Genomic DNA, 24648 nt, shown 5'->3' with positions numbered 1-24648 from the left:
TGAGCTCCCTTGTCTCATAGGTTCCTCTGGATCTCTGCCGTAGACTCCGGCTGCTACAACTACTACTATCCGTCTCACTGCTTACTACTGTCTCTTTAAGACCCCTGCTCCACAAACCCCCTTTCCTCTGATTGGCTAGCCCTCTGGTGGCCTGTTGGGGGTGGAGCTTTGGGCCATCACTTAGCAGTTAGCACACATATTAAGGGATTACTGCAACGTATGCATACCTAGCTATAGCTAAATTTGCACAGACTTCCATCATCCTGTCTTAGTTTGAAATCCAAGAGAGTATAACACCCCCCTCTTTAAGGACTCTTTCTATGTTTCAGCAGCTGCCAGTTCACAGAGTCACACTCCTAACCGGAACACCGGATGCTCTGAAAAGGTCGTGATCCTGTCGTAGATGTCTGTGGAGCTCGAGTCTAAGGTTGAAATATTGACTCTGACAGCGAACCACACAACAACAAGACCTTTGGATCCAAATTTACCGGACAAAGGGAGAGAGACACTGCTTCTGTTGCCAAGATGTGCAGACACACCTTTAAACACACTTCCTGTACAACGTTTTTTGGACTCAGGGTTGTAGAATTGTACAATATTTCATGATACATGTTAGCTCAGCAGCAGTTCATAGGTATAATGTATAAGTGTAACATAATACTACTGTAGTTTGGTATTTTTTTATAGTGATGGTGTATAAATAATAACAAATATATAATACTTAAGTTACAGCATAGCACGCTCAAACTATATATATAAAAAATAATAATAATATTAATAATAATAATATTAATGGTTATAGTAATAATAATAATTCAAAAAAGGTTATAATATTTACAATAATAATAGTTTTAATAATGATTAAAATAATAATAATAATAATAATAATAATAATAGCAATTAATAGTAGTTATAATGACAATAACAATTTTTGTCATTATTACTACTATCATTATTATTATTATTTATTATTATTATTATTGTTATTATAACTATTAAAGTAATAATAATCATAGTAGTAATAATAATGAGAATTATAATAAAATGAATAATAATTATAATAATTATAATTATGGTAATAATAACAATAGAAATAATAATAAAATGAATAATAATAATAATTATTATTATTATTATTATAACAATAATAATAACAATAGCAGTAATAATAGCAATAATAATAATAATAATAATAATTAAAAAAATAATAATAATAATAATAATAATAATAATAATGTTTATAATAATCATAATAACAACAGTCATAGCTGTAGTGTGTATGTTCCATGTATATTGTGTGTGTATTGTGTGTGTATGGTGAGTAATGTGTGAGTGGTGCTGACCATCTGCTGATTATATAACACTCTTCCTGCACACAGTCTTTCTGCCTCACTGAACAAATGTACATCACTACCTGCCTACAGTATGTCCTGGCAGTGTTCATGTGTGTGTTTATGTGCGTGTGTGTGTGGGTCCTGTCCTGCAGGCTTGTTCCTGTTTCAGATGATGGAGTGATGTTTCAGTAAAACACGAGAGCTTCACTGTGTTTTACCGCCGATTCAAACACACAGCAGCACGTAAATCAACAACATGAGGCTCAAACACGGGAACACAACGGGAAGGATGTGACATAAAGCGAAATAAAACACAACCTGGGGGATGGGCTAGTGGGCGAGTGGGGGGGGGGGGGAACAAAGATGGCGGATGAGGCCAGAATGAAGCAGTGATGATCTATGACACATCGGATCATTATAACACTCTGCTGCTATAATGCCATCTGTTGCACCGTGTGGGGACATATATCAAGGAGGGGGAGGGGCAGCAACACATGGAGGATGATGGTCAACATGGTGTGTCACCTATAACATCATATAAAGACATTTTCAGTTTTGACCTTTGACCCCTCACATTAAACCTTAGGAATCCGAGTCTGGACGGCAACCCCGGATGAGTTAAAGGAAGGTCAGATTTCCATTTTGGGAAGGGGAGGAAAGGCCGTTCAAACAAACAGAGGCTCTTCTCCTGAACCGTGCCGAGCTGTTCGGCTCTGACAGGCTCAGGCAGATCAAAGACAAAAATCAAGTTTGGCTTCAATCAAACATAAACTCTCACATTTGGTTTTGCACAAGCACTGGTCTCCTTGGTGGAAATGAAAGAAGTGCACATGTGCTGGACTTTTGCAGATCCAGGGTTACCACCCAGACATTACCAGATCAGGGCTGGGTATCACTCCTAAAATATACCCCCCTCCCACCCTAAAAACAAAAGTACTTCAAGTGCACTAAAAGCAGTCTGGTGTACTTGTGTATATTCCTTCTGTCAACAAATTTGTTTGTTTTTTTGCTGCTTGGTTCAGATCAAGTTTTTAGCGAATTTAGCCTTTAAATTAAATTTCTCTCTCTCTCCTCTCTCTGCCTGTCTCTTTTTTTAACTCTTCCTGTCCCATTAAAGTTACTAACCATAGACCTTTCTGGAGTCCCTGAGCTCCCTTGTCCCGTAGGTTCCTCAAACCCTTTTATAAAGAGCTCATAGCGCCCCCGTCACCCCTCTAGAACACTGCCCTCCCAGCATGCAGCCCTCATCATCGCACTTTAAGTCTCCAGAAGTAGTATGGGAGGTAGAGCCTTCAGTTATCAGGCCCCTCTCCTTTGGAATCATCTACCAGTCAGGGTCTGGGAGGCAGACACACTCTCTACTTTTAAGAGTAGGCTTCAAACTTTCCTTTTTGATAAAGCTTATAGTCAGAGCTGGATCAGGCTTGGACCAGCTCTTAGTTCTGCTGCTATAGGCTTAGACTGACACACTAGGATCCTGTCTTTCCCTCTCTCTCCTCTCTCTGCCTGTCTCTCACTTTAACTCTTCATGTCCCGTTAAAGTTACTAACCATAGACCTTTCTGGAGTCCCTGAGCTCCCTTGTCTCGTAGGTTCCTCTGGATCTCTGCTGTAGATTCTTTTTTTGGGGTCTGTTATTCATCCTTTCTTTCATTCTCTCTTTTTTTCTCTCCTTCTTTCAATCTTTCTTTCTTTCCTCCCTTCCTTCCTTCATTCCTTCCTTCCTGCCTTCACTTCTCTCACTTCCTTTGTCTTCCTCTTTCCGTTCTTCTTTCCATGTTTCTTCATCCTTTATGTCTCCTTTTCTCAACCCCTCCTTTCCTTCTATCACGCCTTCACCATTTATTCTACCTCTTTTTCTTTCTTCTGGTCTCCCTCTCTTTTCTCTTTTCTCAGACCTTCCTGGAGTCCCTGAGCTCCCTCGTCCCGTAGGTTCCTCTGGATCTCTGCTGTAGATTCCTTTTTGGGTCTGTTATTCATCCTTTCTTTCTTTCTTTCTTTCTTTCTTTCTTTCTTTCTTTCTTTCTTTCTTTCTTTCTTTCTTTCTTTCTTTCTTTCTTTCTTTCTTTCTTTCCTTCCTCCCTCCCTTCCTTCATTCCTTCCTCCCTTCCTTCCTGCCTTCCTTCCTTCACTTCTCTCACTTCCTTTGTCTTCCTTTTTCCTCTCTTCTTTCCATGTTTCTTCATCCTTTATGTCTCCTTTTCTTATCCCCTCCTTTTCTTCTGTCATTCCTTCACGATTTATTCTCCTCTTTTTCTTTCTTCTGGTCTCCCTCTCTTCTCTCTTTTCATAGACCTTTCTGGAGTCCCTGAGCTCCCTTGTCTCGTAGGTTCCTCTGGATCTCTGCTGCTGTGGACGTGCCAGACTCCAGCTGCTACAACTACTACTATCCGTCTCCCCACTATCATCTCTCTCTCTCTCTTCACCTCCCTCTATCCCTCTCTCCAACACGGTCTCAGCAGATGTGTGTCTAACATGAGTCTGGTCCTGCTGGAGGTTTCTGCCTGTTAAAGGAAGTTTGTCCTTGCCACTGTAACTTGCTAAATGCTGCAAAGTGCTCTGCTCATGGTGGATTAAGATGAGATCAGACTGAGTCCTGTCTGTAAGATGGGACTGGATCTGATCCTGGTCTTGATGTTGGGTCTTTGTTAATAATAGAACATAGAGTACGGTCTGGACCTGCTCTGTTTGGAAAGAGTCTGAGGAGAACAGTTGTTGTGATTTGGTGCTGTATAAATAAAGATTGATTGACTTACGGGCTGAGAACTCTCTAAGCGATATTGAGACGTTTCTTTTGAGGTAATGAATCCGGACTGAGGCACTGAGGGTCATTTATTTGGCTAATTGACTTCAGCCTTATCTCTGTGCTTTATGCTGTTGTCTCTGCACTGCTCTGTTTATTCCTCCCCTCTGCTATCACAGCGTTCCTCATCCTCTTATTCAATAGAGAGCTACAGAAGCTGTGACTTTACTCTCACAACATTGAGAAGCGTTATTCAATAAGATTTATTCATTGTTAGTTAAGAAGAAAAACACAAATCACCACCAGACTTTAAATTCAAAGGATCACAGGACAAAGCTAAGGAAGGTTTCCTATAACACCCAGCCCTGGTTTGGATCATTCAAAACGTGAACATATTCACTTTAACATGAAAACAAAAATCAATAAAACACGTTGATTATAAATTAGTAGTATTCTCTTGAGACCCCAACAGCACATAAACAAGTCCCAAAGCATATTTGTGTAAAGAGATAAAACAGCAAGCAAACAAATTTCTACATAAATGAAACATTACAGTCCAGCAGCAACAGCGCAGTGGAAGACTTTGATCATCAGTCAGTAAAGAAAACATGAAACAAGAAGTCAAACTAACACCATAAAGACTGAGAATTCAGAGTAATCCCCAAATCAGCTATAAAACATGAAGCTCTGATGATGTGTGACGTTTACTGTACTGTACTCTGCTCGACTGAAGCTCGCGCACAGAGCCTATGGAGGATGTACGAATAGATTCTGGGGGTTAAATTGAGCGTTCCTCTTCCAGTTACTCGAGGCTGCAATAACAGGTCAAATGGATACTCCAAGATAAGTCTATATGACTCTGTCTGTCTGTTTTGGTAATGGAAGGTCCTGGTTTCTGTCTCTGGTACCTGTGGTATCGTCCCCTAGCTTTAAAGGTGACATATCATGCAAAATGGACCTTTTAATGGTTCTTTACCTGAAATCTGTGTCCCTGTCTACAAACCCCCCCGAGAATGAAAAAAATCCATTCTGCCCCTGTTCTGATTTCTCCACCTTTCTATAAATGTGTGTGAAACCAGCCGTTTCAGACTTCCGTGTTTTTGTTACGTAACAACAATATCCGGTCTGTCACAGGAAGTCAGAGCTCGGAGCTTGTTCAGCCCATAGACTGTATAAAATAATACTGAACCCCTCCTCCGTTTTTCATTCCCTGCACAAATGTGTGCTAACAAGGAGCTTAGGAAGGAGGCATGCTAGTTGTAGGCTGTCTTAATAAACACAAAGGTCGGTTTTACTCCCCACGTCTGCAGATTTGAAGATATAGTGGATGATTTTTATTTATCATGGATAAGTGCTAGCGCTAGTTAGCATAGCCACATAGCTACATGTTTGTAGCTGTGTACCAAGACACACGTCTACATACTGACAAATAAAACAACAAGAAACACTAAATCTGTGACCAATCCTTCAGAAAGGTCCTGCTACAGGCGCCTCTCCGTCAGGATCAGATTCTGGATCAGATTCAGAGGGTTGAAGTAACGTGATCTCTGAGCAGCCGTGTATATTCAGCCAACATGTAAACATTAGATCAACGTGCTGGAGAGCCGAGGCACATCCACTTCCTGAGGGGGCGTGGTCAGAGAGAAAACAGAGTGTTCTGAGGAGGACTGAAGAAGAGGACTTTTCAGGCAGACCAAAATCTGATTTCAAAGTGTTTTTTTGAGCATAAACTTTAAAGACATGTTTTGGGGACCTCTTAGACCAATATATATTGATGAAAAAAGCGTGATATGTCACCTTTAAAGCTGGAGTTGGCAGTCTCGGAAAAACCAGCATGAATTTGAATGTAGCTTTTCCTCATGACTCCGTCTAACCCCTCCCCTCCTCCCTCAGAGCTCCTCCAATACGACGCCCCCCCGCTCACATGAAGGAGCGCCGCTGACTTGCGACCATATGATGGTGACTGATTCAAAACCGGTCCTCACAAAAACATTATCATAGTGAAAGTTAAAAACACAAACAAACATGGCTGCTGTTAGCACTCACAACTGTCATGTTAGCATTATCCAGTTGTCATGGTGACACGATATCAGGAGAAAAGTTATAACATATATATAACACTGTAACAACTCTACTGTTTGTTAAACCTGTTCAGTGTAGATGTTCTTAATTCCTACAGTGTTGACAGTCAGTGAAGGCATCAGGAGAGGTGTAGAGTGTGTGAGCGGGAGAGAGGAGAGACAAGAGGAGAAGTTCTTCATTCATTCAAACATTGATTGTTGCTTTGTTGGTTGTCGTGGTAACGGCCGACAGTGACCGGTTATTAAAGATCAACGTGTTCACCAACCAGCGGACGGACGCTACAGTACATCTACATTTTCTGTAGGACTTACTGAACGTCATTAATTATTCTGCTTGTTGGTGAAGTATCTGATATTCAACCACATAAGATTAAGTATATGTTGCTAGTCTGTGTTGTTTAAAATAAGTCCAGGGGCCCACAAGAATGAGTTACAGTAGAATGGCTCCAGAAGTCTCTAGGGAGGGCCTAAAAAAGATCACCTTTGACCTAGGCAAATATATGATTGACAGAGACAGCTGACGTCTTTGTCAATACTCAGAACAAGGTTTTCATAAATAGAGTCAAATAGCAGCTAACGTGAAACTTGTGTTGAAGAGTCCATATATGTGCATGTTTGAAGGACACCCTCATTCTAATTTGAGTTCACCTTCATAGTATTTAAGCCAGAACGTGGAGACAGAAGAGAGGCGACTTCATCTGGCTCGGTCGTCCTCCAAGCAGTCGCGATGCTTGTTACTGATGCTGATGCTGTTTGATTGTAATAAATCGAATTACTATTCAAGCTGGCCAGTGTCACGAGGTTCATTCTACATCTGCACATCACAGGCTGTTAAGACACGACATTGGTGAGAGCTTTTTAGACTCTGATCCGGACTACAGTCCTGAGCAAAGCACCTCATCAGGTCAGAGGGGACAGGCCCGAGGACGAGCGAGAGGGGCAGTAAATAGAGTCAGGGGAAGTAGAGGCAGGAGACGGGGACTCGGAGGAGTGCACGCCGGGGAAATGTACGCTCTGCAGGAGGAGGGCAGAACGGCTGGACGGGATTTGATTGGTTTAAAATTTTGGCACCCAAAAAACGGTGATTGGTTGGTGTTTTCCCAGGTTTACTCCGGCTGTAGATAGCAGCTTTTTTTCAGTCTTTTTTAAGAACACATCATGTAATGATTACCATCAGGACATATAGATCATTTTAACCAGTATAACAAAAAGTGGATCTAAATCTGAACACCAACCCCAGCTTTAAATGTTGTTATCACTTCATTCTGGCGACACCCTAAACTCCAGAAGTCGGGCATTGGTTTAAACACACCTCGGGTTTCGGGGCTCCGATGGGTCTGTAATTAATTTGTACATGTTTCATTTGTAGGTGTTCGGGTTTCAGTCCAATTTTGTCCCTTTTTAGCTGTTTTATATTTTTCATTACTTTAATCTTTGGTGGTGTTTAAATTTGATCCTGTCTTATTTTATGTATTTCTCAAATTTCTCTTTAATTTTAACTTTAAAAAGTTTTTCATTTGTAAAGCACTTTGTAACCTTGTTTTGAAAAGTGCTAGAAACATAGTTTGGTTTTTTCATTTTATTTTATTCTATTTTATTTTATTTTTATAATTTGTATGATTATTATATTTTTAAATTGGGCTTCATACATATATTTATTTCTTTACGTATTTTTGTAGCTTTTTATTTTTAAAATTTTTATAGATATTTTTGTACAAGGTTCGTTAAAATCATTGAATCTCTGAAAACCTTTAAAATACAATTTTTGTCCTTTTTTTAAGAATTCTTACAGACTTCATTGAGGTCGTTAGACATATGTCACACTTTTTAATTAGTTTTATTAAATGTTTTGTCCTTATTTAAAATAATTGTACTTACAGTTTTTTTTAAGTGTTTGAACCGATTTATTTAAAAATTTCAAGCACATTTTGCACATGTCTTTGGTCCATATTTTATTTTCAATATATTCAGGATTTTTTTTGAAAAAGTTGAATATGTTTTATTCAACTTTTGTCATTTTTTAAAAATTGTTATTAATGTTTAACATTTCATTTAAACTTGTACAAAGGTTTTGTTTAATTTTGTCAACAGGTTTATTGTTAATTTTTCTGGATTTCATTGAAGCTCATAGTAATTTTATTATTTTAATATCTGACAGATTTCATCATCTGTTTTTCTTTTTTTACAGGATTTCACTGAAATTTAGAGATGTGTCATTTCATTTTTTGCCATTTTCCTTCAGTTTGTCGTGTTAAACCTGAGTTTAAATTCTGTTAGATGAGATGAATAATCTCTGTAAGCTCTTGGATGATGAATCTCCCTCTATCGTTGTATCAGAGGACTTTAGATGCAGATATGAAATATATCTGCGTCTGACAGAGAGAGCTCTTGTCGACTCTAACGCACCTCCTTTAGTATCTTTGATCCTGGTCCGGACTCCAGCGCCCCCTGGAGTTAACTTTTTTGAGTTTGTGAGTTACACACGATCCTGTATTTTTAACCTTGGATTAGATTTTTGTTCTGAGCGTTTAGTTAAATAATTAATTAACTTGTGAAATATTTTTACTCCCAGCCTCCTCTTTGATATCTGTCCTCTCTAAACGAGACATTTTATCATCTGAGTTCCAGCGGTAAGGTTTTAAAAATGAGAGCAGAATGAGGTAAGAAACTTATACATTCCGGTCCATGGACTGTAAACTCATAAATAATGCTCTTCTTATTCTACTTCTTCTTCTTCTTCTTCTTCTTCTTCTACTTATTCTTCTTCTGAGCGTGTATCTGTTGATCCGTCTGGCTGTAAGAACTGCTCTAGAAACGGTTCAGATCTTCAGCTTATTTGCATTCCCTCTGAGCTGCTGTGTTTTATGCGTTAATCCAGCTCGGGCGAGCTCCTTTGCCTTAAGACACAGCTGTTTGAAGTGCTAATCATCCTCTGCTAGCGGTTAGCCTTTAGCGGCTAGCGTTTGATGTGCTAATCCAGGCAGAGAAGTGATGATTATTAATGTGTTTCAGTCGCAGCTGCTGGCGAGGCTGCAGAACATCTGGAACAAAGACTTTAAAAGCAGACACAATCAGAGCAGGTTTCTTCTTCTGCATGTTTGAACAGTTTGGTAATCTGATGCAGAATCACCGTGTGTTTCTGTGAGTCTGCGTCTTCTTTGTGATGCTCTTTAATGTTCCTGTTTCAGACCAGTGCAGAGGATGTATTCAGGAATAACTCATCAGTCTGAAAGGAGTTATTATGTTGAGTGATTATGAAATAACAGACATCACTCACAGGTTATACAAAGTTTAAGAGAACCTGCTGTTAGGTTGCTGAAAAGTCCCCCACAGCTGGCTAATAATCGCTTTAATGTAACACAGGTGTCTCGTCTAACCAGTCTGACCTCCTTTAATATAAATATCTGGTGAAAAGTAACCTGAACTCTCTCATAATACTCACAAATGTGTATCACATTACAATGACACTGACAGAACTGCCAGGGACTTAATAATGCTAATGATGTAATCAAAAATGAGCCACACGTAGCCTAGCTTAGCTAACGTTAATGACATCACATAGACCACAACGTCCATGTCTTATTCAGTCTCTGCATGAGACCCATGAAAAGCTTGTCAGTGAGTTTGTATCATTAGTATTTTATTAGTTAGAATTATTTGCATCAACGCTTGATCTAGAGTTTCATATGTTGTCGTTAGGGATGCTCCGATCGATCGGCCACTGATCATAATCGGCCGATTTCTGTGAAAAAGTATGTGATCGGCGTTTGCCGATAAATGCCTTTCATTGCCGATCACAAAAAACCATCACCTGTGGCTCATACTTTGCAGACCGCAGCCTGAAGAGGACCTGTGTGTAATGTGCCCCCTCCCCCTTTCCTTCACACTGCGCAGGCGCGCAGCGGCAAACCACAACAAACATGTCTGCCGTGTGGAACTTGTAAAGTTTGAAGTTTGCATCCTGCAACACATACGACGAAAAAATACCTCGCAGGGGAAGCACGTTAAAAAAGCCTCAACAAAACCAATTTAATAAGATATTTAAAGAGCAAACACTTGGTGGAGTATGGTGAGGTTTTGAGTCTCACGGCAGTGAATGAAAAGAAGACAGCCGGAGCAGCATCAGTCAGACGGCAGCTAACACAGCCCACGGTGGCAACACTCGCCTGTATGAGCGTGACAGTCAGAAGGCTGTGAGCAAATAACCCGAAAAATAATTGAATTAATCGGGCTAGATGAGCCTTTCTCAGTGGTGGAAGACACCGGGTTCTGCCGACTGCTCTCTCACTTGGAGTCCCGCTACGTGCCACCGGGACGTAAATAATTCACAGACACTGTCAGAGCTCCACCAGGCAGTGTACTCTCACATCGAACGTCTCCCTAAAGAAGGAATCCCATTCTCTGTAAGTTTCACAAGTTTCAAACATGGCATATTCAGAAAGACAAACTTGTGAGATATATTGTCTTTATTTATTGACTTTCTGCACTATTTAGCCTGTTGAGAGCCTTAATGTTTCCAATCTGTTAAAGGTTACTGATAGCAGGTACATTAAGTGTCTCTCAGTTGTCCTTTGACTGAATAGTTGCTGCATTGTGCCTTGCAAGTTTTTTTTTTGTATTTTTTCTCTTGAAGAAGTTCGTTAAAAAGACCTTTTTTTCTAAATTAAGGTGATTTTATGGTTCCTTTTTTCCCAGATGATGTAGCACTCACCATAACTAAATTATGTACAGAAAATTCATGTGATCGGTATCGGTGATCGGCACTCATGGCTGATCGGTATCAGAATCGGCAGCATAAAATCTGATCGGAGCATCCCTAGTGTCGTGCTACCGCAGCTAACTTTAACTAGCTATCTAAGCTAACGAATGTTAGTGAAGTTAAGCTGTCTTGTCAGCTTGCCTACGGATTTAATTTGCTGTATTAAGTAATAACAATAAGTGACTTGTGAATTTGATTTTATAACATTTTAAAGCTCGAGTCCAAGCCTAATGAAACATTTGATGTGTCTTCATGAAGCTACATTTGGGCTAACGTTTGGATCAGTCTCTTAGTGTGTGGGTAGTTCTGCTCGTACTTGTTGCTTAAATATATTTTATTCTATTTGTGCTTCAAAATCTTCAACTTATTTTTCTTTATTATTATTATCATCAACATCATCATCATCATAATTATAATTAGTATATTCATTACTATTATTATCATTACTATTATTATTGTTATCATCACCAACATCATCATAATTATTATTATAATTATTATTTATATTTCTATCATTACTATGATTCATTTTATCATTATCATCATTATTATGATTATAGTTATCATCATAGTCGTCATCATTATTATCATATCAAGATCATCAGAATTATCATTATTTTTATTTTTATTATTAACATTTTCAACATTATTATATTTATTATTATTATTAACATTTACATTATTATATTCATTATTCTTATTATCATCGTTATCATCATCATCAACACCTTTATTATTATTATTATCATTTTTATAATAATCATAGTTATTATTGTTGTTATTAACATTATCATCATCAATATTACTATTATATTATTACTGTCATCAACATTATTATTATCGTAATTATTAAGATAATTATCATCATCATCATCAACATTAGGATTATTATTATTGTTCAGATGACAATAATGTTTTGTAACAGTATATGACAAACTGTTAGCTTAACCATAATTTAACAATGGTCATTAAAGCTGGGGTTGGTGTTCAGATTAAGATACACTTTTTGTTCTACTGGTTAAAATGATCTTTATGTCCTGATGGTAATCAATACATGATGTGTTCTTAAAAAAGAGTGATAAAAAGCTGCTATCTACAGCCGGAGTAAACCTGGGAAAACACAACCAATCACCGTTTTTTGGCTCCCCAAATTTTAAACCAATCAAATCCCGTCCAGCCGTTCTGCCCTCCTCCTGCAGAGCGTACATTTCCCCGGCGTTCACTCCTCCGAGTCCCCGTCTCCTGCCTCTGCTTCCCCTGACTCTATTTACTGCCCCTCTCGCTCGTCCTCGGGCCTGTCCCCTCTGACCTGATGAGGTGCTTTGCTCAGGACTGTAGTCCGGATCAGAGTCTAAAAAGCTCTCACCAACAAGCAGAATAATTAATGACGTTCAGTAAGTCCTACAGAAAATGTAGATGTACTGTAGCGTCCGTCCGCTGGTCGTGAACAGTTGATCTTTAATAACGGTCACTGTCGGCGTTACCACGCCAACCAACAAAGCAACAATCAATGTTTGAATGAATGAAGAACTTCTCCTCTTGTCTCTCCTCTCTCCCGCTCACACACTCTACACCTCTCCTGATGCCTTCACTGACTGTTAATACTGTAGGAATTAAGAACATCTACACTGGACATGTTTAACAAACAGTAGAGCTGTTACAGTGTTATATATGTGTTTATACACTTTTATTCCTGATATCGTGTCACCATGACAACTGGATAATGCCTAGCATGACAGTTGTGAGTGCTAACAGCAGCCATGTTTGTTTGTGTTTTTAACTTCACTATGAGAATGTTTTGGTGACGATCCGGTTTTGAATCAGTCACCATCATATGGTCCGAGAATCAGCGGCGCCGTGCATGTGAGCTGGGGGGGCGTCGTTTTGGAGGAGCTCTGAGGGAGGAGGGGAGGGGTTAGACGGAGTCATGAGGAAAAGCTACATTCAAATTCATGCTGGTTTTCTGAGACTACCAACCCCAGCTTTAATACAGCTCCTACTGGGCCACTGTTTCCTGTTAATATCCTGTTTAAAACTGTTAATCAATATATAAGAATAAGGCCAATCCACATCAATGCTCACAGCTCATTGTCTTGCACAGAGCTGTGATTTTATTGGTCCATCTAACGCGTGATGTCATCAAAAAGCCTGCTCCTTAATACTCATCCACACCATTGAAATGACGACATTGTTTCCCTGTTAACATTTAATCACCTCCTCTTCTTGATTCAGGATCATATTTACAGCTCCCTGCATTATTTTGATCTTTTATACCTGTATTGAACATTTTTTGTGATGACTGCAGCTCTGCTCTTGCTGCTCTGACGCTCTGTTCCCCCCGCAGAGAGCAATAAAGCTTGATTTGATCTTTTATGAGCTCCAAAACTGCTGCAGCAACTTTAATGACACACAGCTATTTTCTCAAGGAGATACAAGGGTGTTCGCCGGCAGATATAAAAGCTGGAAAGATGGACAGATTAAGAGATAATGTCTCCCTGAGCACAGACGACATTTGGCACGGCTGTTTTTTGGGCTTAGTGATATCGTGGCTTTAAGTATTCAGACGACACAACCGATCATCAGAGGGGTGGACCACAGGGACTGTGAGCCTCAACCCGGAGTTTTAAGTGTCAGTCAGATCAACAGCTGATGAAGTACGACCATGATGAGATAAAGAGAGCCTCCCATCATGTGTGGTGTTTCTGTTTAGTGTGTAACTGAGTGTTTCTCAGTGCCAACGCCGACAGCAGGGACACATTAAACTTAGATGTGGAACACAGAGATGGAAGCTGAAGCCTGTCTGTCACACGTCTCTGCACCCTCGTCGGCAGATCTCAGATATATGACTCACATGCATTTATAGATGAGGCATACATGTAATGTTTTTTTATACCTACATGATGTGAGTGACTGAGTATGATTCACTGACGTGAGGAGCAGAGAGCTGTGTCCTCCTCTGTGTTTGTTACATCAGGGGTTGAATATTCATTAGACAACATGCTGAGTGATTTTATCTCTTCCCTGGAGAGAGGGGAGTATTTTAATTTAGTGTTATGTATTATACCTTTGTGTAACAGCTGGATATACATTTTATTTATTTTATTGAATTTATATATATTTTATTATTATTTTATTTTTTAATTTTCCTTTAGTTTTTTCTACTCTTATTTTTTTTTACTACCTGCTTAAAGCTGGGGTCGGTAATCAGATTTAGATCCACTTTTTGTTATACTGGTTAAAATGATCTTTATGTCCTGATGGACTCAATACATAATGTGTTCTTAAAAAGAGTGATAAAAAGCTGCTATCTACAGCCGGAGTAAACCTGGGAAACACAACCACGTTTTTGGGTCCCAAAATTTTAAACCATTCAAATCCCGTCCTGCCGTTCTGCACTCCTCCTGCAGGAGCGTACATTTCCCCGGCGTTCACTCCTCTGAGTCCCGTCTCCTGCCTCTGCTTCCCCTGACTCTACTGACTGCCCCTCTCGCTCGACTCGGGCCTGTCCCTCTGACCCGATGAGGGTCTTTGCTCAGGACTGTAGTCCGGATCAGAGTCTAAAAAGCTCTCACCATGGGGGCTCTGACAAGCAGAAGAACTAATGACATTTAGTAAGTCCTACAGAAAATGTAGATGTACTGTAGCGCTGTGGTGATGACGAGCCGATTCGTGAACACGTTGATCTTTAATAACCGGTCACTGTAGGCCGTTACCACGGCAACCAACAAAGCAACAATCAATGTTGAATGAATGAAGAACTTCTCCTCTTGTCTCTCCTCTCTCCCGCTCACACACTCTACACCTCTCCTGATGCCTTCACTGACTGTCAACACTGTAGGAATTAAGAACATCTACACTGAACACGTTTAACAAACAGTAGAGCTGTTACAGTATTATATATGTGTTATAACTTTTCTCTGATATCATGTCACCATGACAACTGGATAATGCTAGCATGACAGTTGTGAGTGCTAACAGCAGCCATGTTTGTTTGTGTTTTTAACTTTCACTATGAGAATGTTTTGGTGAGGACCGGTTTTGAATCAGTCACGATATATGGTCGCAAGTCAGCGGCGCTCCTGCATGTGAGCGGGGGGGGGGGGCGTTTTGGAGGATCTTTGAGGGAGGAGGGGAGGGGTTAGACGGAGTCATGAGGAAAAGCTACATTCAAATTCATGCTAGTTTTCCGAGACTACCAACCCTAGCTTTAAGTATGATATTATAATATCTTATTTAATGCTGTCCTTGCTTCAATTTTGTAAATAATAAATATACATTTTTATTTATTCAAAATCTGTTTATGTGTCTTTATCATTATTTATTTATATTATATTTTGGGGGGAATTTACCTTTATTTGACCCGGGAGTCAAACCAACGATCGTTGCAACGAGGACTGCAGCTTCTATAAATGGAGCATGCACTTAAAGCGCTTGGACAACAGCGCCCCCTGTTTTTAATTTTGTGCAGGGTTGTTTTTCGTTGTTGCGTCTTTAAAAGACTTTTAATAGATTGTATCGATGTCAAGCCTGGTTCATGCTTCTGCTTTGAATCGACGCCATAGTTTGACATGAGCGTCCTCCAAAATGTTGCTACATGTTGACACTACGCGGACCACAAGCCCTGTGATTGGTCCGCTGGGCAGAATCATGTCTCCTGCACTTATAACATTTTCTTCCATATCTATTTGTAATAATTTCTGTATTGTCAACATTCATCAGCTCCAGCTTAACATAATCGCACTGTCGTCATAATTCACTGTGGACAGGAAACATAGAAGGACTGGAAACAAGACAGAAATCACATGCCCTCTAGGTTTGGGGGGAGTACTGCAGAGCGACGCACAAGTATGTAGAGCTCACAACCGCGTCAGCCACTAAGGCATAGAGTCAACACAGAAGCATAAACCAGTCTTTATGGCCCTGTCACACCTTGATGATTTAGCCAGTGCATGCCGGCGAGTATGATGGTGTACGTCTCATAAGTTCTAGGTAAGTTTTGTATGAGTTAAGAGCACGCTGAAGCACGCTGGTATACGTCGTATGGATCATACGTCCAGCACACGGCTGGCATAAGTTGTAGGTGCGTTATGCGATGGTTGACACATGTTCACACATGTAGAGCTGTGTGTCTGCGTGTGTGTGTGTGTGTGTGAAGCCTTGGAGCCCTCACTCAGAGTCAAACAGCAGAGCCTCTGAAACAGAAGCTGAAGCCAGCATGTCAGAGTCTGCTGGTGTTCAATGATAAAGCTGCTGTTGTTGAATTCAATGAAAGTTCAAAATGTGACGTTTTTGAAAGCACTGCAGTCAATAAGTGTGACTTCTTCTAAAGAGCAGAGGCTGTGTTCCTGCTGGTTTCACTCTGACACTCTCCACGGCTCATCATGTTCTCACAGAGAGAGACAAAGAGTTTTAATAACACACACCTTTGAAGAGCATCTCATGTCAACACGTATACATCGCCATTAACGAGCCGCAGACTTTTATACACTTTGTCTGCGTTATTGCGCTGCTGCACGCTCTGCACAAGTGGACTATGTCGGGCAGAAGTTATGAATATGCAACTTATGATGCAAAAAACTTTCTCAAACTCAATTGTGATAAATCCGAATTCTTATTCATAGGCCCCAAAATCCCTCACTTCACCTGCCCAGACTTCTCACTCACTATTGATAAATCCAATGTTTCCGCATCCACCACATCCGTACCCTTGGTATCATTTTTGCTCAGTCACTCACTTTCAACAACACTTAACAATATTTCAAAAACGCTTTCTTCCACCCTCAAAAACATCGCCCCATCTCCGCCCCTCCCTGAAACTCTCATCCCACGCCTTCATCACCTCAAGACTCCATTATGCAATAGCATCCTCTACGGTTCACCCAACACCCTCCTCAACAAACTACAATACATACAAAACTCAGCTGCACGCCTCCTCACTCACTCCCGCTCCAGAGACAATCACCCCAGTCCTCCAGAACCTCATTGGCTTCCCATCCCTCAAGAATACAGTACAAGATCCTCCTCATGATCAACCTATAAAGCCCTCCATAACCTAGCTCACTCTCTACCTCACCGACCTTCTGCAGCCATATAATCCCTCCTGCAACCTCCGCTCCACCAACGCCAACCTCCTCACCCCTCTCACCAAACCCAGGCACCGAACCTGGGGGGACAGGGCCTTCTCTGTCGCTGCCCCACCCTCTGGAACTCTCTCCCCCAACACCTCAGATCTCTCCCTCACTCACCAAATTCAAATCCGGACTCAAAACACACCTTTTTACAAAGGCTTTTAAACTAGAATTGATTGATTTTTTTCTTGTTTTGTTTATTTTGCTGCCTTGCTTTTCTTTGCTGTTCTATTGTATCATTTTATTTTCCTGTAAAGCGCTTGGAGAATCTTTTAAAGCGCTTTTATAAATAAAATTTATTATTATTATTATTATGTCCGCCCAAAATCATCGATACTTCAGCGTAATGTCAGAGCTTTAAAGGAATTCTGATACGTCGGGATAACGCTGTCTAAATCATCAAGGTGTGTCAGGGGCCGTTAGATCGTCCATCCATCCATTACCGCTTGGACCGCTTATCCCGTTAGGGGTCACGGGGGGCTGGAGCCTATCCCAGCTGGCTTAGGGCAGAAGGCAGGGTACACCCTGGACAGGTCGCCAAACCCATACAGGGCTAACACAGAGCCATTCATGCACACACTCACACCTACGGCAATTAGAGTGACCAATCAACCTGGTGAGCATGTTTTTGGACTGTGGAAGGAGAGAACCCACACATGCACGGGAGAGAACATGCAAACTCCACACAGAAAGGCACCTGCCCGGCGGGGATTCGAACCAGGAACCTTCTAGCTGTGATGCACCAGTGCTACCCACTGCACCACGTGCAGCCTGTTAGACCGTGTCTTTCTAACATATCTAGAGATAAAAGTGAAAGTTCAGAGTCTCTATCGATGATCATGTGTTTCCTGAAGGTGAAGAAGTCTCTCTTCAGGTATACATGTTTCATATTTTGCCCCTCAGCGCTGACTTCAGAGCATCATCCAGATTCTACCTTATTTGTTCCTCTCTGAGATCTTCATCCCTCACTTGTTTTGATCTGACAACAGAGGTTTGCAGCGGAGACATCAGGCAGACGTATCCCCTGTGGACCTTTCCCATCATACCTCATTGAACCGCCATGTTGTGGAGTGCTCTGACATCCCTGAACCACAATCTGAGCAAAAACATGAATACTGTGAGTCTGCAGGTTTTCTGCGGGGACGGTCGGACTGCATCATAAATAATTCTGTCGCTGGAGAGACGCTGGTGACTGCAGAGGTACTAAACCTGATTTCAAGAGATTTACTACAGCTTTGGGTGCGGCGGAATTTGATTTACTTTATCCAGAGGTGAGATTTAAACCGGCAGCGCTCGTTCTCTTCGACGCCTCTCACAGCACGGCTCAGATAGAGACAAAATGTCTGCCTGAACAGGGTCAGACGGATCAACCGGTTCTTATACTCTGATGAAAGAGGTCCTCGTTCCCAATCTAGCTAAACTAACACACCACTAACTAGTCCAGACGCCTGACAACTTTGCCTTTCCTTCATCATTCACACTAAATCAATGCACGGCAGGTTGACTGGATTCATTAGAAAAGACTTCCAGCAGAGTGTAGTCCAGTACAGTCAGAGTACAGTACAGTGTAATACAGTAGTCCACTGTATCTCTGAGCAGAGTGGAGTAAAGAGGAGTACAGCACAGTAACGTTATAGAGCAGAGCAGAATAGACCGACGGGTACCTGTAGGTTCTTCCTCCAGACGTTCACAGCAGCGAAGGCCAGCTGCATCTGTTTCCTTCGGGCACTTTGTGTCGTTTGTACGCAATCTCGATGAGATGAGGAATATCCCGCGACGATGCCACCAGCTACCCAGCATGAACACACCTAAAGAGAGCAGGAACAGGGAGCGTCAGGAAATCGAGCATGGCGTTAGTTCAGGCAAGCCATTGAAGTCAAACTCGGCGACAGAACATCAGCTATGATCAGGGATCCATGTACAGTTGTGTTCAAAATAATAGCAGTAGTGTGAGTCAAAAGGTGAGTAAAACGTCAAAATCCCTCAAATAAATTGTATTTTAATGAACACAAATGCATTGGGGGAAACAGCACTTTCTATTTCAAAGCCAAGAAAATTGGAAAAAGTAATGAATTTGATAATATTTTACAGAAAGTCAAGAAATATAATGTTCAAACAATAGCAGTGTTGACATCTGTCTTTACAAACTCAAGAATGTACTGTATAAACTAGAAATGCTTGAAGATTCAACTTTCCTAAGAATCATACCGTGATATTTAGTTGCATAACCACGGTTTCTGATAACTGCTTCACATCTGTGTGCATGGAGTCGACAGACTTTGGCACCGGTCAAAGTATTGCAGCCCAGTACAATTTCACTACGTTCCACAGTTCCTCTGAATTTCTTGGTTTTGCCTCATGAACAGCATTTTTCATGTCAGCCACAAGTTTTTATGGGATTAAGGTCGGGGATTGTGCTTGCCACTCCATTATTGAATCGGTTTTGTCTGGAACCATGATTTTGCTCGCTTGCTGGTGTGTTTGGGGTCATTGTCTTGTTGAAACACCCACATCCAGTCTGTTCTGTGTACCTCCATCACTGTCGGTTTGGCTCTGCAACCAAACTAGACAAACACAGACTGCAACGGACTATAAGGACTGCAGAAAAATCATCGGTGTCGACCTGCCCCCCATCCAGGACTTGTACCGGTCCCGGGCCAGGAAACGGGCAGGTAGCCTCACCGCTGACCCCTCACACCTGGACACAAATTCTTCAAACTCCTCCCCTCCGGCAGGCGCTACAGATCACTGTGCGCCAAAACAACCCGCCATAAGAACAGTTTCTTCCCCCAGGCTGTCACTCTGATGAACAACTAAACCATAACAGTGTCATACCTGTCAGATAAATACTCTCTGTACATATACATGTAGATACACAATGCAACAATTCTCCAAGCAGAATTCCATATTTCTATTTTTGTATTATTTAACTTCTATTTTATAATGTAAAACTACCTCTGCAACTCACCACTGCACTTTATCATATTTTTTAGCCTGTACATATTAGTCATGCCTATTGTTGTTTCTTTGTATTTATAGCTAAGGTTATTGTTATTATATTTTCATTTTATTTTTATTGTAGTTCTTATCTTATTCCTATTCTTATGCCTTGTACAAAGAGAGCACAGTTTACTAAAGTCAAATTCCTTGTGTGTTCAAGCATACTTGGCGAATAAAGCTGATTCTGATTCTGATTCTGATTCTGATTTCAAGGGCATTTCCTCTTCAGCATACGGCAACATGACTTCTTCCATTCTGATGTACTCAAACTGATCCACGATCCCTGGTATGCGATAAATAGGACCAACACCATAGTACGAGAAACATCCCCATATCATGATGCTTGCACCACCATGCTTCACCGTCTTCACTGTGTACTGTGGCTTGAATTCAGTGTTTGCAGGACGTCTGACAAACTGTCTGTGACCCTTAGACCCAAAAAGAACAATCTCACTCTCATCAGTCCACAAAAAATAACACCATTTCTTTTTAGGCCAGTCAATGTGTTCTTTGGCAAATTGTAACCGCTTCAGCACGTCTTTTTTTTAACAATGGGACTTTGCGGGGGCTTCTTGCTGGTAGCTTGGGTTCACATAGACGTTGTCTGATTGTTATAGTACTCACAGGCAACCTTAGATCTTCTTTGATCCTCCTGGTGCTGATCATTGGCTGAGCCATTCTGGTTATTCTCCGATCCTTTTTCTTTTTCTTCCTCACCTTCTGGTTTTGGCTGCCATTTTAAAAGTTTGATATCATTTTAGCTGAACAGCCTATCAGTTTCTGCACTTTTATAGGTTTTCCTTTCTTTGAATACTTTCTTAATCAAAGAACGCTTTTCTTCTGAACAGTGTCTTGAACGACCCATTTTACGCACAGCCAGCATATGCAGCGTCAGTTGCCTTGATCCTTAAATGAGGGCCACCTGTTTAACACCTGTTTTTTCACATTATCACTTATTGAACTCAGCACTGCTATTTTTTTGAACACGCCCCTTTCAGTTAATGAGTCAGTTTCACAGAATCAGCAGCATTCACGCCATGCCTGTTGGTTCTGTTGGTTTTCTATACCTTTACTAAACCTTCTAGAAACTTACTTGGAGTGTAGAAATTGAAATTTTAACAAAAACAGTGATTTATCTTGCTAGTGATGTTGGACTGCTATTATTTTGAACACAACTGTATGTGCAAATGCTGAACCTAAATAGATCTATAGACTGTCCGACACACACTATCAGTTTGGGATTCAGAGTGATCACATCTACGCATCCAATCAGCAAATATCCAAATTCTGTTTAAGCTGCTCTGCCTGCCTTTTCTTCCTGCTCTCCCTGCAAACCTGTTCACCTCCCCCTCCAACCCAGCTCCTCCTTTCTGCTGTGTCTGATTTTACCAGTGTCATATGCATCCTCAGTGATGCTCGCTCTGTTCTGTACCACAGAGGTCTTTGCTGATGCTCTCCCTGCCTTGGCTTTTCATGGTAAATTGACTTCTATATCTCTTTTCTAGTCATTCTGACCACTGAAAGCGCTTTTATACTATTTATCGCATTCAATCAGACTTTATTTATAAAGCGCTTTTCATACAATGACATTGTCACACAAAGTGCTGTACTTAAAAACAACTTAAAATAGAATAAATTAAGAAAAAGATCCCACCCCCAGCCCCGACCCCAAAACCACCCCACAATCCTAAGGTTAAGAAAACAGTATATGCAACAATACTGATAAAAACAATGAAAATTAAATAAATAAATAAATGAAAATAAGAAATAAGTTGCTGAACCAACTGAGGAAACGCTCTCATATATCTAATACATACTAAATTGTGTAAGATAATAAAACACTGAAATATTAAACCATTCAAAAAATATAAGATGCTATACCGAAAATTAAAATAAATAAATAAATAAAGTAGAATAAAAGTGACCAAAATTTGAACTAGATAATAAATCATCAATCAATCAATCAATCAATCAATCAATCAATCAATCAATAAATAAATAAATAAATAAATAAATAAATAAAACTGATATAAGATAAAACTCAGTTAAAGGCGAGACTAAAGATGTTGATGATCTCTGCAGCCCTCAGATCTTCAGTTAGGGTGTTCCACAGGCGTGGGCCGTGATGATAAAAAGCTGCCTCACTGTGAGTCTTTGTTCTAACTTTTGGTACAATTAAAAGTCCACTCCCTGAAGACCTGAGGGCTCTCACTGGCTCATATGATAAAAGCAAATCTGATAAATAAGAAGGATCAAGACCTTGAAGAGATTTATAAACCAATAAAATCATCCTAAAATCAAAAGATACTGGAGGCCAATGCAGAGACTTTAAAATTCAACCATTCACTCACTGATGGTCGAGGCTGCTATAGTAAGGGACCATCAGCATGAGCTAATCTCATTCACATACATTCACACACACCTCTGAACAACAGCAGGAGCAGTTTGGGGATCAGTGTCTCGCCTCAAGGACACTTCAGCATGTGACTGCAGGAGCTGGGATTGATTCGCCAACCTTCCTATTGATAGACGGCCACTCTACCCACTGAGAGGTGTGCTCTCCCTGCCTCAGGCTTTGCATTCCACGTACACCCATGGAAGGGCAGGGAGCTCCCAGAACTGAGCCATACCCGCCAAATATAACTTACTGCATGCAGATATGAATCCTTTTTGACGAGAGAGGTCTTAACTGAACTGTTGGGTGAGGTTTTATAAGGTTACCTGCCAGGAGGGTGACACATTTTAGGTCAACTGGCATTTTTTAATTACAAGCTTGCAAAGTATGCCAAATTAGCAATCAAAATAATGCAATGACCTTAACTTTGTTGGCGACAAAACTTTCTCTACATGGTTGAATTTGTGTTTTTTCTGTTGCTTTTTTCCTGGATATCCATGATGAGGACATCAGAACTAGTGGTTGCAACGGATCATCGTTGATCTGTGATCCGTACGAATGCATCTCCACGGTTCGGCACGGACGTGGTCCGCGGATCGGTTGATGAAAAAAAAAAGGTTCCGCATCAACTCACTCGTCAAGCGCAGTGGTAGTCATGGCAAGTGAAGGAGCAGAGGAACATTATAACCCTCCTGCATCTTGGAAGTCACATGTATTGGAGCATTTTGGTTTCACTGTGAAATACAGTGAATGCTGAATTTGATTGAGCCACGTTATGAAATTCCGTCGCGCACCCACTAGACCAGAGGCCGTCAATACACGGCCCGCGGACCACATCCGGCCGCCTATTTGTGGCCCCCGAACTGTTATTCCTCACTCTGTGTTTTGGTCGGGTCACCCCGTGTTTACCGGGATTTTTTTCTCCATGTCAACGATACGCAGACAGGCTGTTACTGGGTCACTTAGAGTCCAATGCTGCGAGTGCAATTTTTAACTTTCACTTTCGTTTATGGAGCAGTTCACATGTTGACACTTTGCAGCTCTAGGACCCTAGAAATAAACGGTGTGTTCACAGTTTGCTGCTCAAAGAAAAGTGGACGGTGAAATCAGCAAATGAAAGAAGAATGGAGTGAAACTTTAGAAGTTCCTCTGCTCCTTCATTGCATAGCCATGAAATGCAGTGAATGACGGCAGGACTGGGCCCACAGATGGGGTGCTTTGCACATGTAGTAAATTTTGAGTTGAATGTTGTTTTTATTTAATGGCAAAGAGTTTTACAAAATAAATAGAGGGACAAAGTTGTATTTGTCTTGTCTTCTTCTTTTTTTTTTTTTTTGTTGATCCGAAAAATGATCCGATCCGTGACTCAAACCGTGATCCGATCCGAATCGTGAGTTTTTGATCCGTTGCACCCCTAATCAGAACCGTGTCAATGTAAGACTTTATCCTTTGCACCATTGGTTTGCTTCTTACCTGCCATGTTCTCAAAGGTTAGGGTGGCGGGGCATTGCTCCTAGAGTCACACTCCTGGTACCGTACCCATGTCTTATCCAAATCCTCCATGAGCCATTCTCGTGAGAGCTGAGGAGAGACATCAACACACATCATAAATGAATGCTTTGTATCATCAGGTTATTTTAGAGGTACAGGTAGGATATCAATAGTGCATCAACAGAGCACAGGGTGTTTTTATACCTGAGAATAGCCAAAGAAACGTTCTGTTTCCACGGACTGTCTTTCCTCATTCCAATCCCGAATCCTGAGCGGAAGAAAAGTTCTCCCGTTGTCACTAGATCGCACTTCTGTGATGCCTCGAACTCCAACACAGCGCTGTCCAGATGAATGCATGAAGCTTACTACAGGAGGAGGACAGAATGTAAGGTGTCTGGAAGAAGGAGGTCTCTTCATGTGAGCAGACCCAACCAGTCTATGAGTGATGACATTATCCCGTACCTAACATGAGGAGTATTTGGAAACTGTATGAAGAGCTTACTTGTCTCTAACAGCCTGAATGGCCTCAGCAGCGCTCTCGTTAGTTGTGTTTCTCCATGTGCCGGTACATGGTGTCTTAGCTCCACCTGCCGTCTAAAGTAGATATCTACCGAGCTCTGCTTCACTGTGGCGTAAATAAACTTATCTGAGGGGTTCCGAAGCTAAAAACAAATACAGGAGAGTTCAGAGAGGCAGGGGAAAGGAGAGAGGTTAAAGA

The 24648-nt window shown here is 41.0% G+C and overlaps 1 protein-coding gene across 1 annotated transcript in view; it reads right to left on the bottom strand.

Moving 5' to 3' along the window:
* The window catches only part of grin1b (glutamate receptor, ionotropic, N-methyl D-aspartate 1b), an 82679-nt gene that overhangs the window by 5865 nt on the left and 52166 nt on the right, over window positions 1–24648 (bottom strand). The window contains 11 exon segments of the mRNA XM_034691484.1: window positions 18709–18773; window positions 18776–18802; window positions 18805–18852; window positions 23913–23945; window positions 23948–24004; window positions 24007–24020; window positions 24135–24273; window positions 24276–24295; window positions 24433–24473; window positions 24475–24507; window positions 24509–24592. Coding sequence (XP_034547375.1) covers window positions 18709–18773; window positions 18776–18802; window positions 18805–18852; window positions 23913–23945; window positions 23948–24004; window positions 24007–24020; window positions 24135–24273; window positions 24276–24295; window positions 24433–24473; window positions 24475–24507; window positions 24509–24592 — 561 coding nt within the window.

Source organism: Notolabrus celidotus, chromosome 9 (genome assembly GCF_009762535.1).
Source record: "Notolabrus celidotus isolate fNotCel1 chromosome 9, fNotCel1.pri, whole genome shotgun sequence".
Lineage (NCBI taxonomy): Eukaryota > Metazoa > Chordata > Actinopteri > Labriformes > Labridae > Notolabrus > Notolabrus celidotus.
Note: the sequence above shows the minus strand (reverse complement) of the source record. Positions and strands in the feature narration are given on the sequence as shown.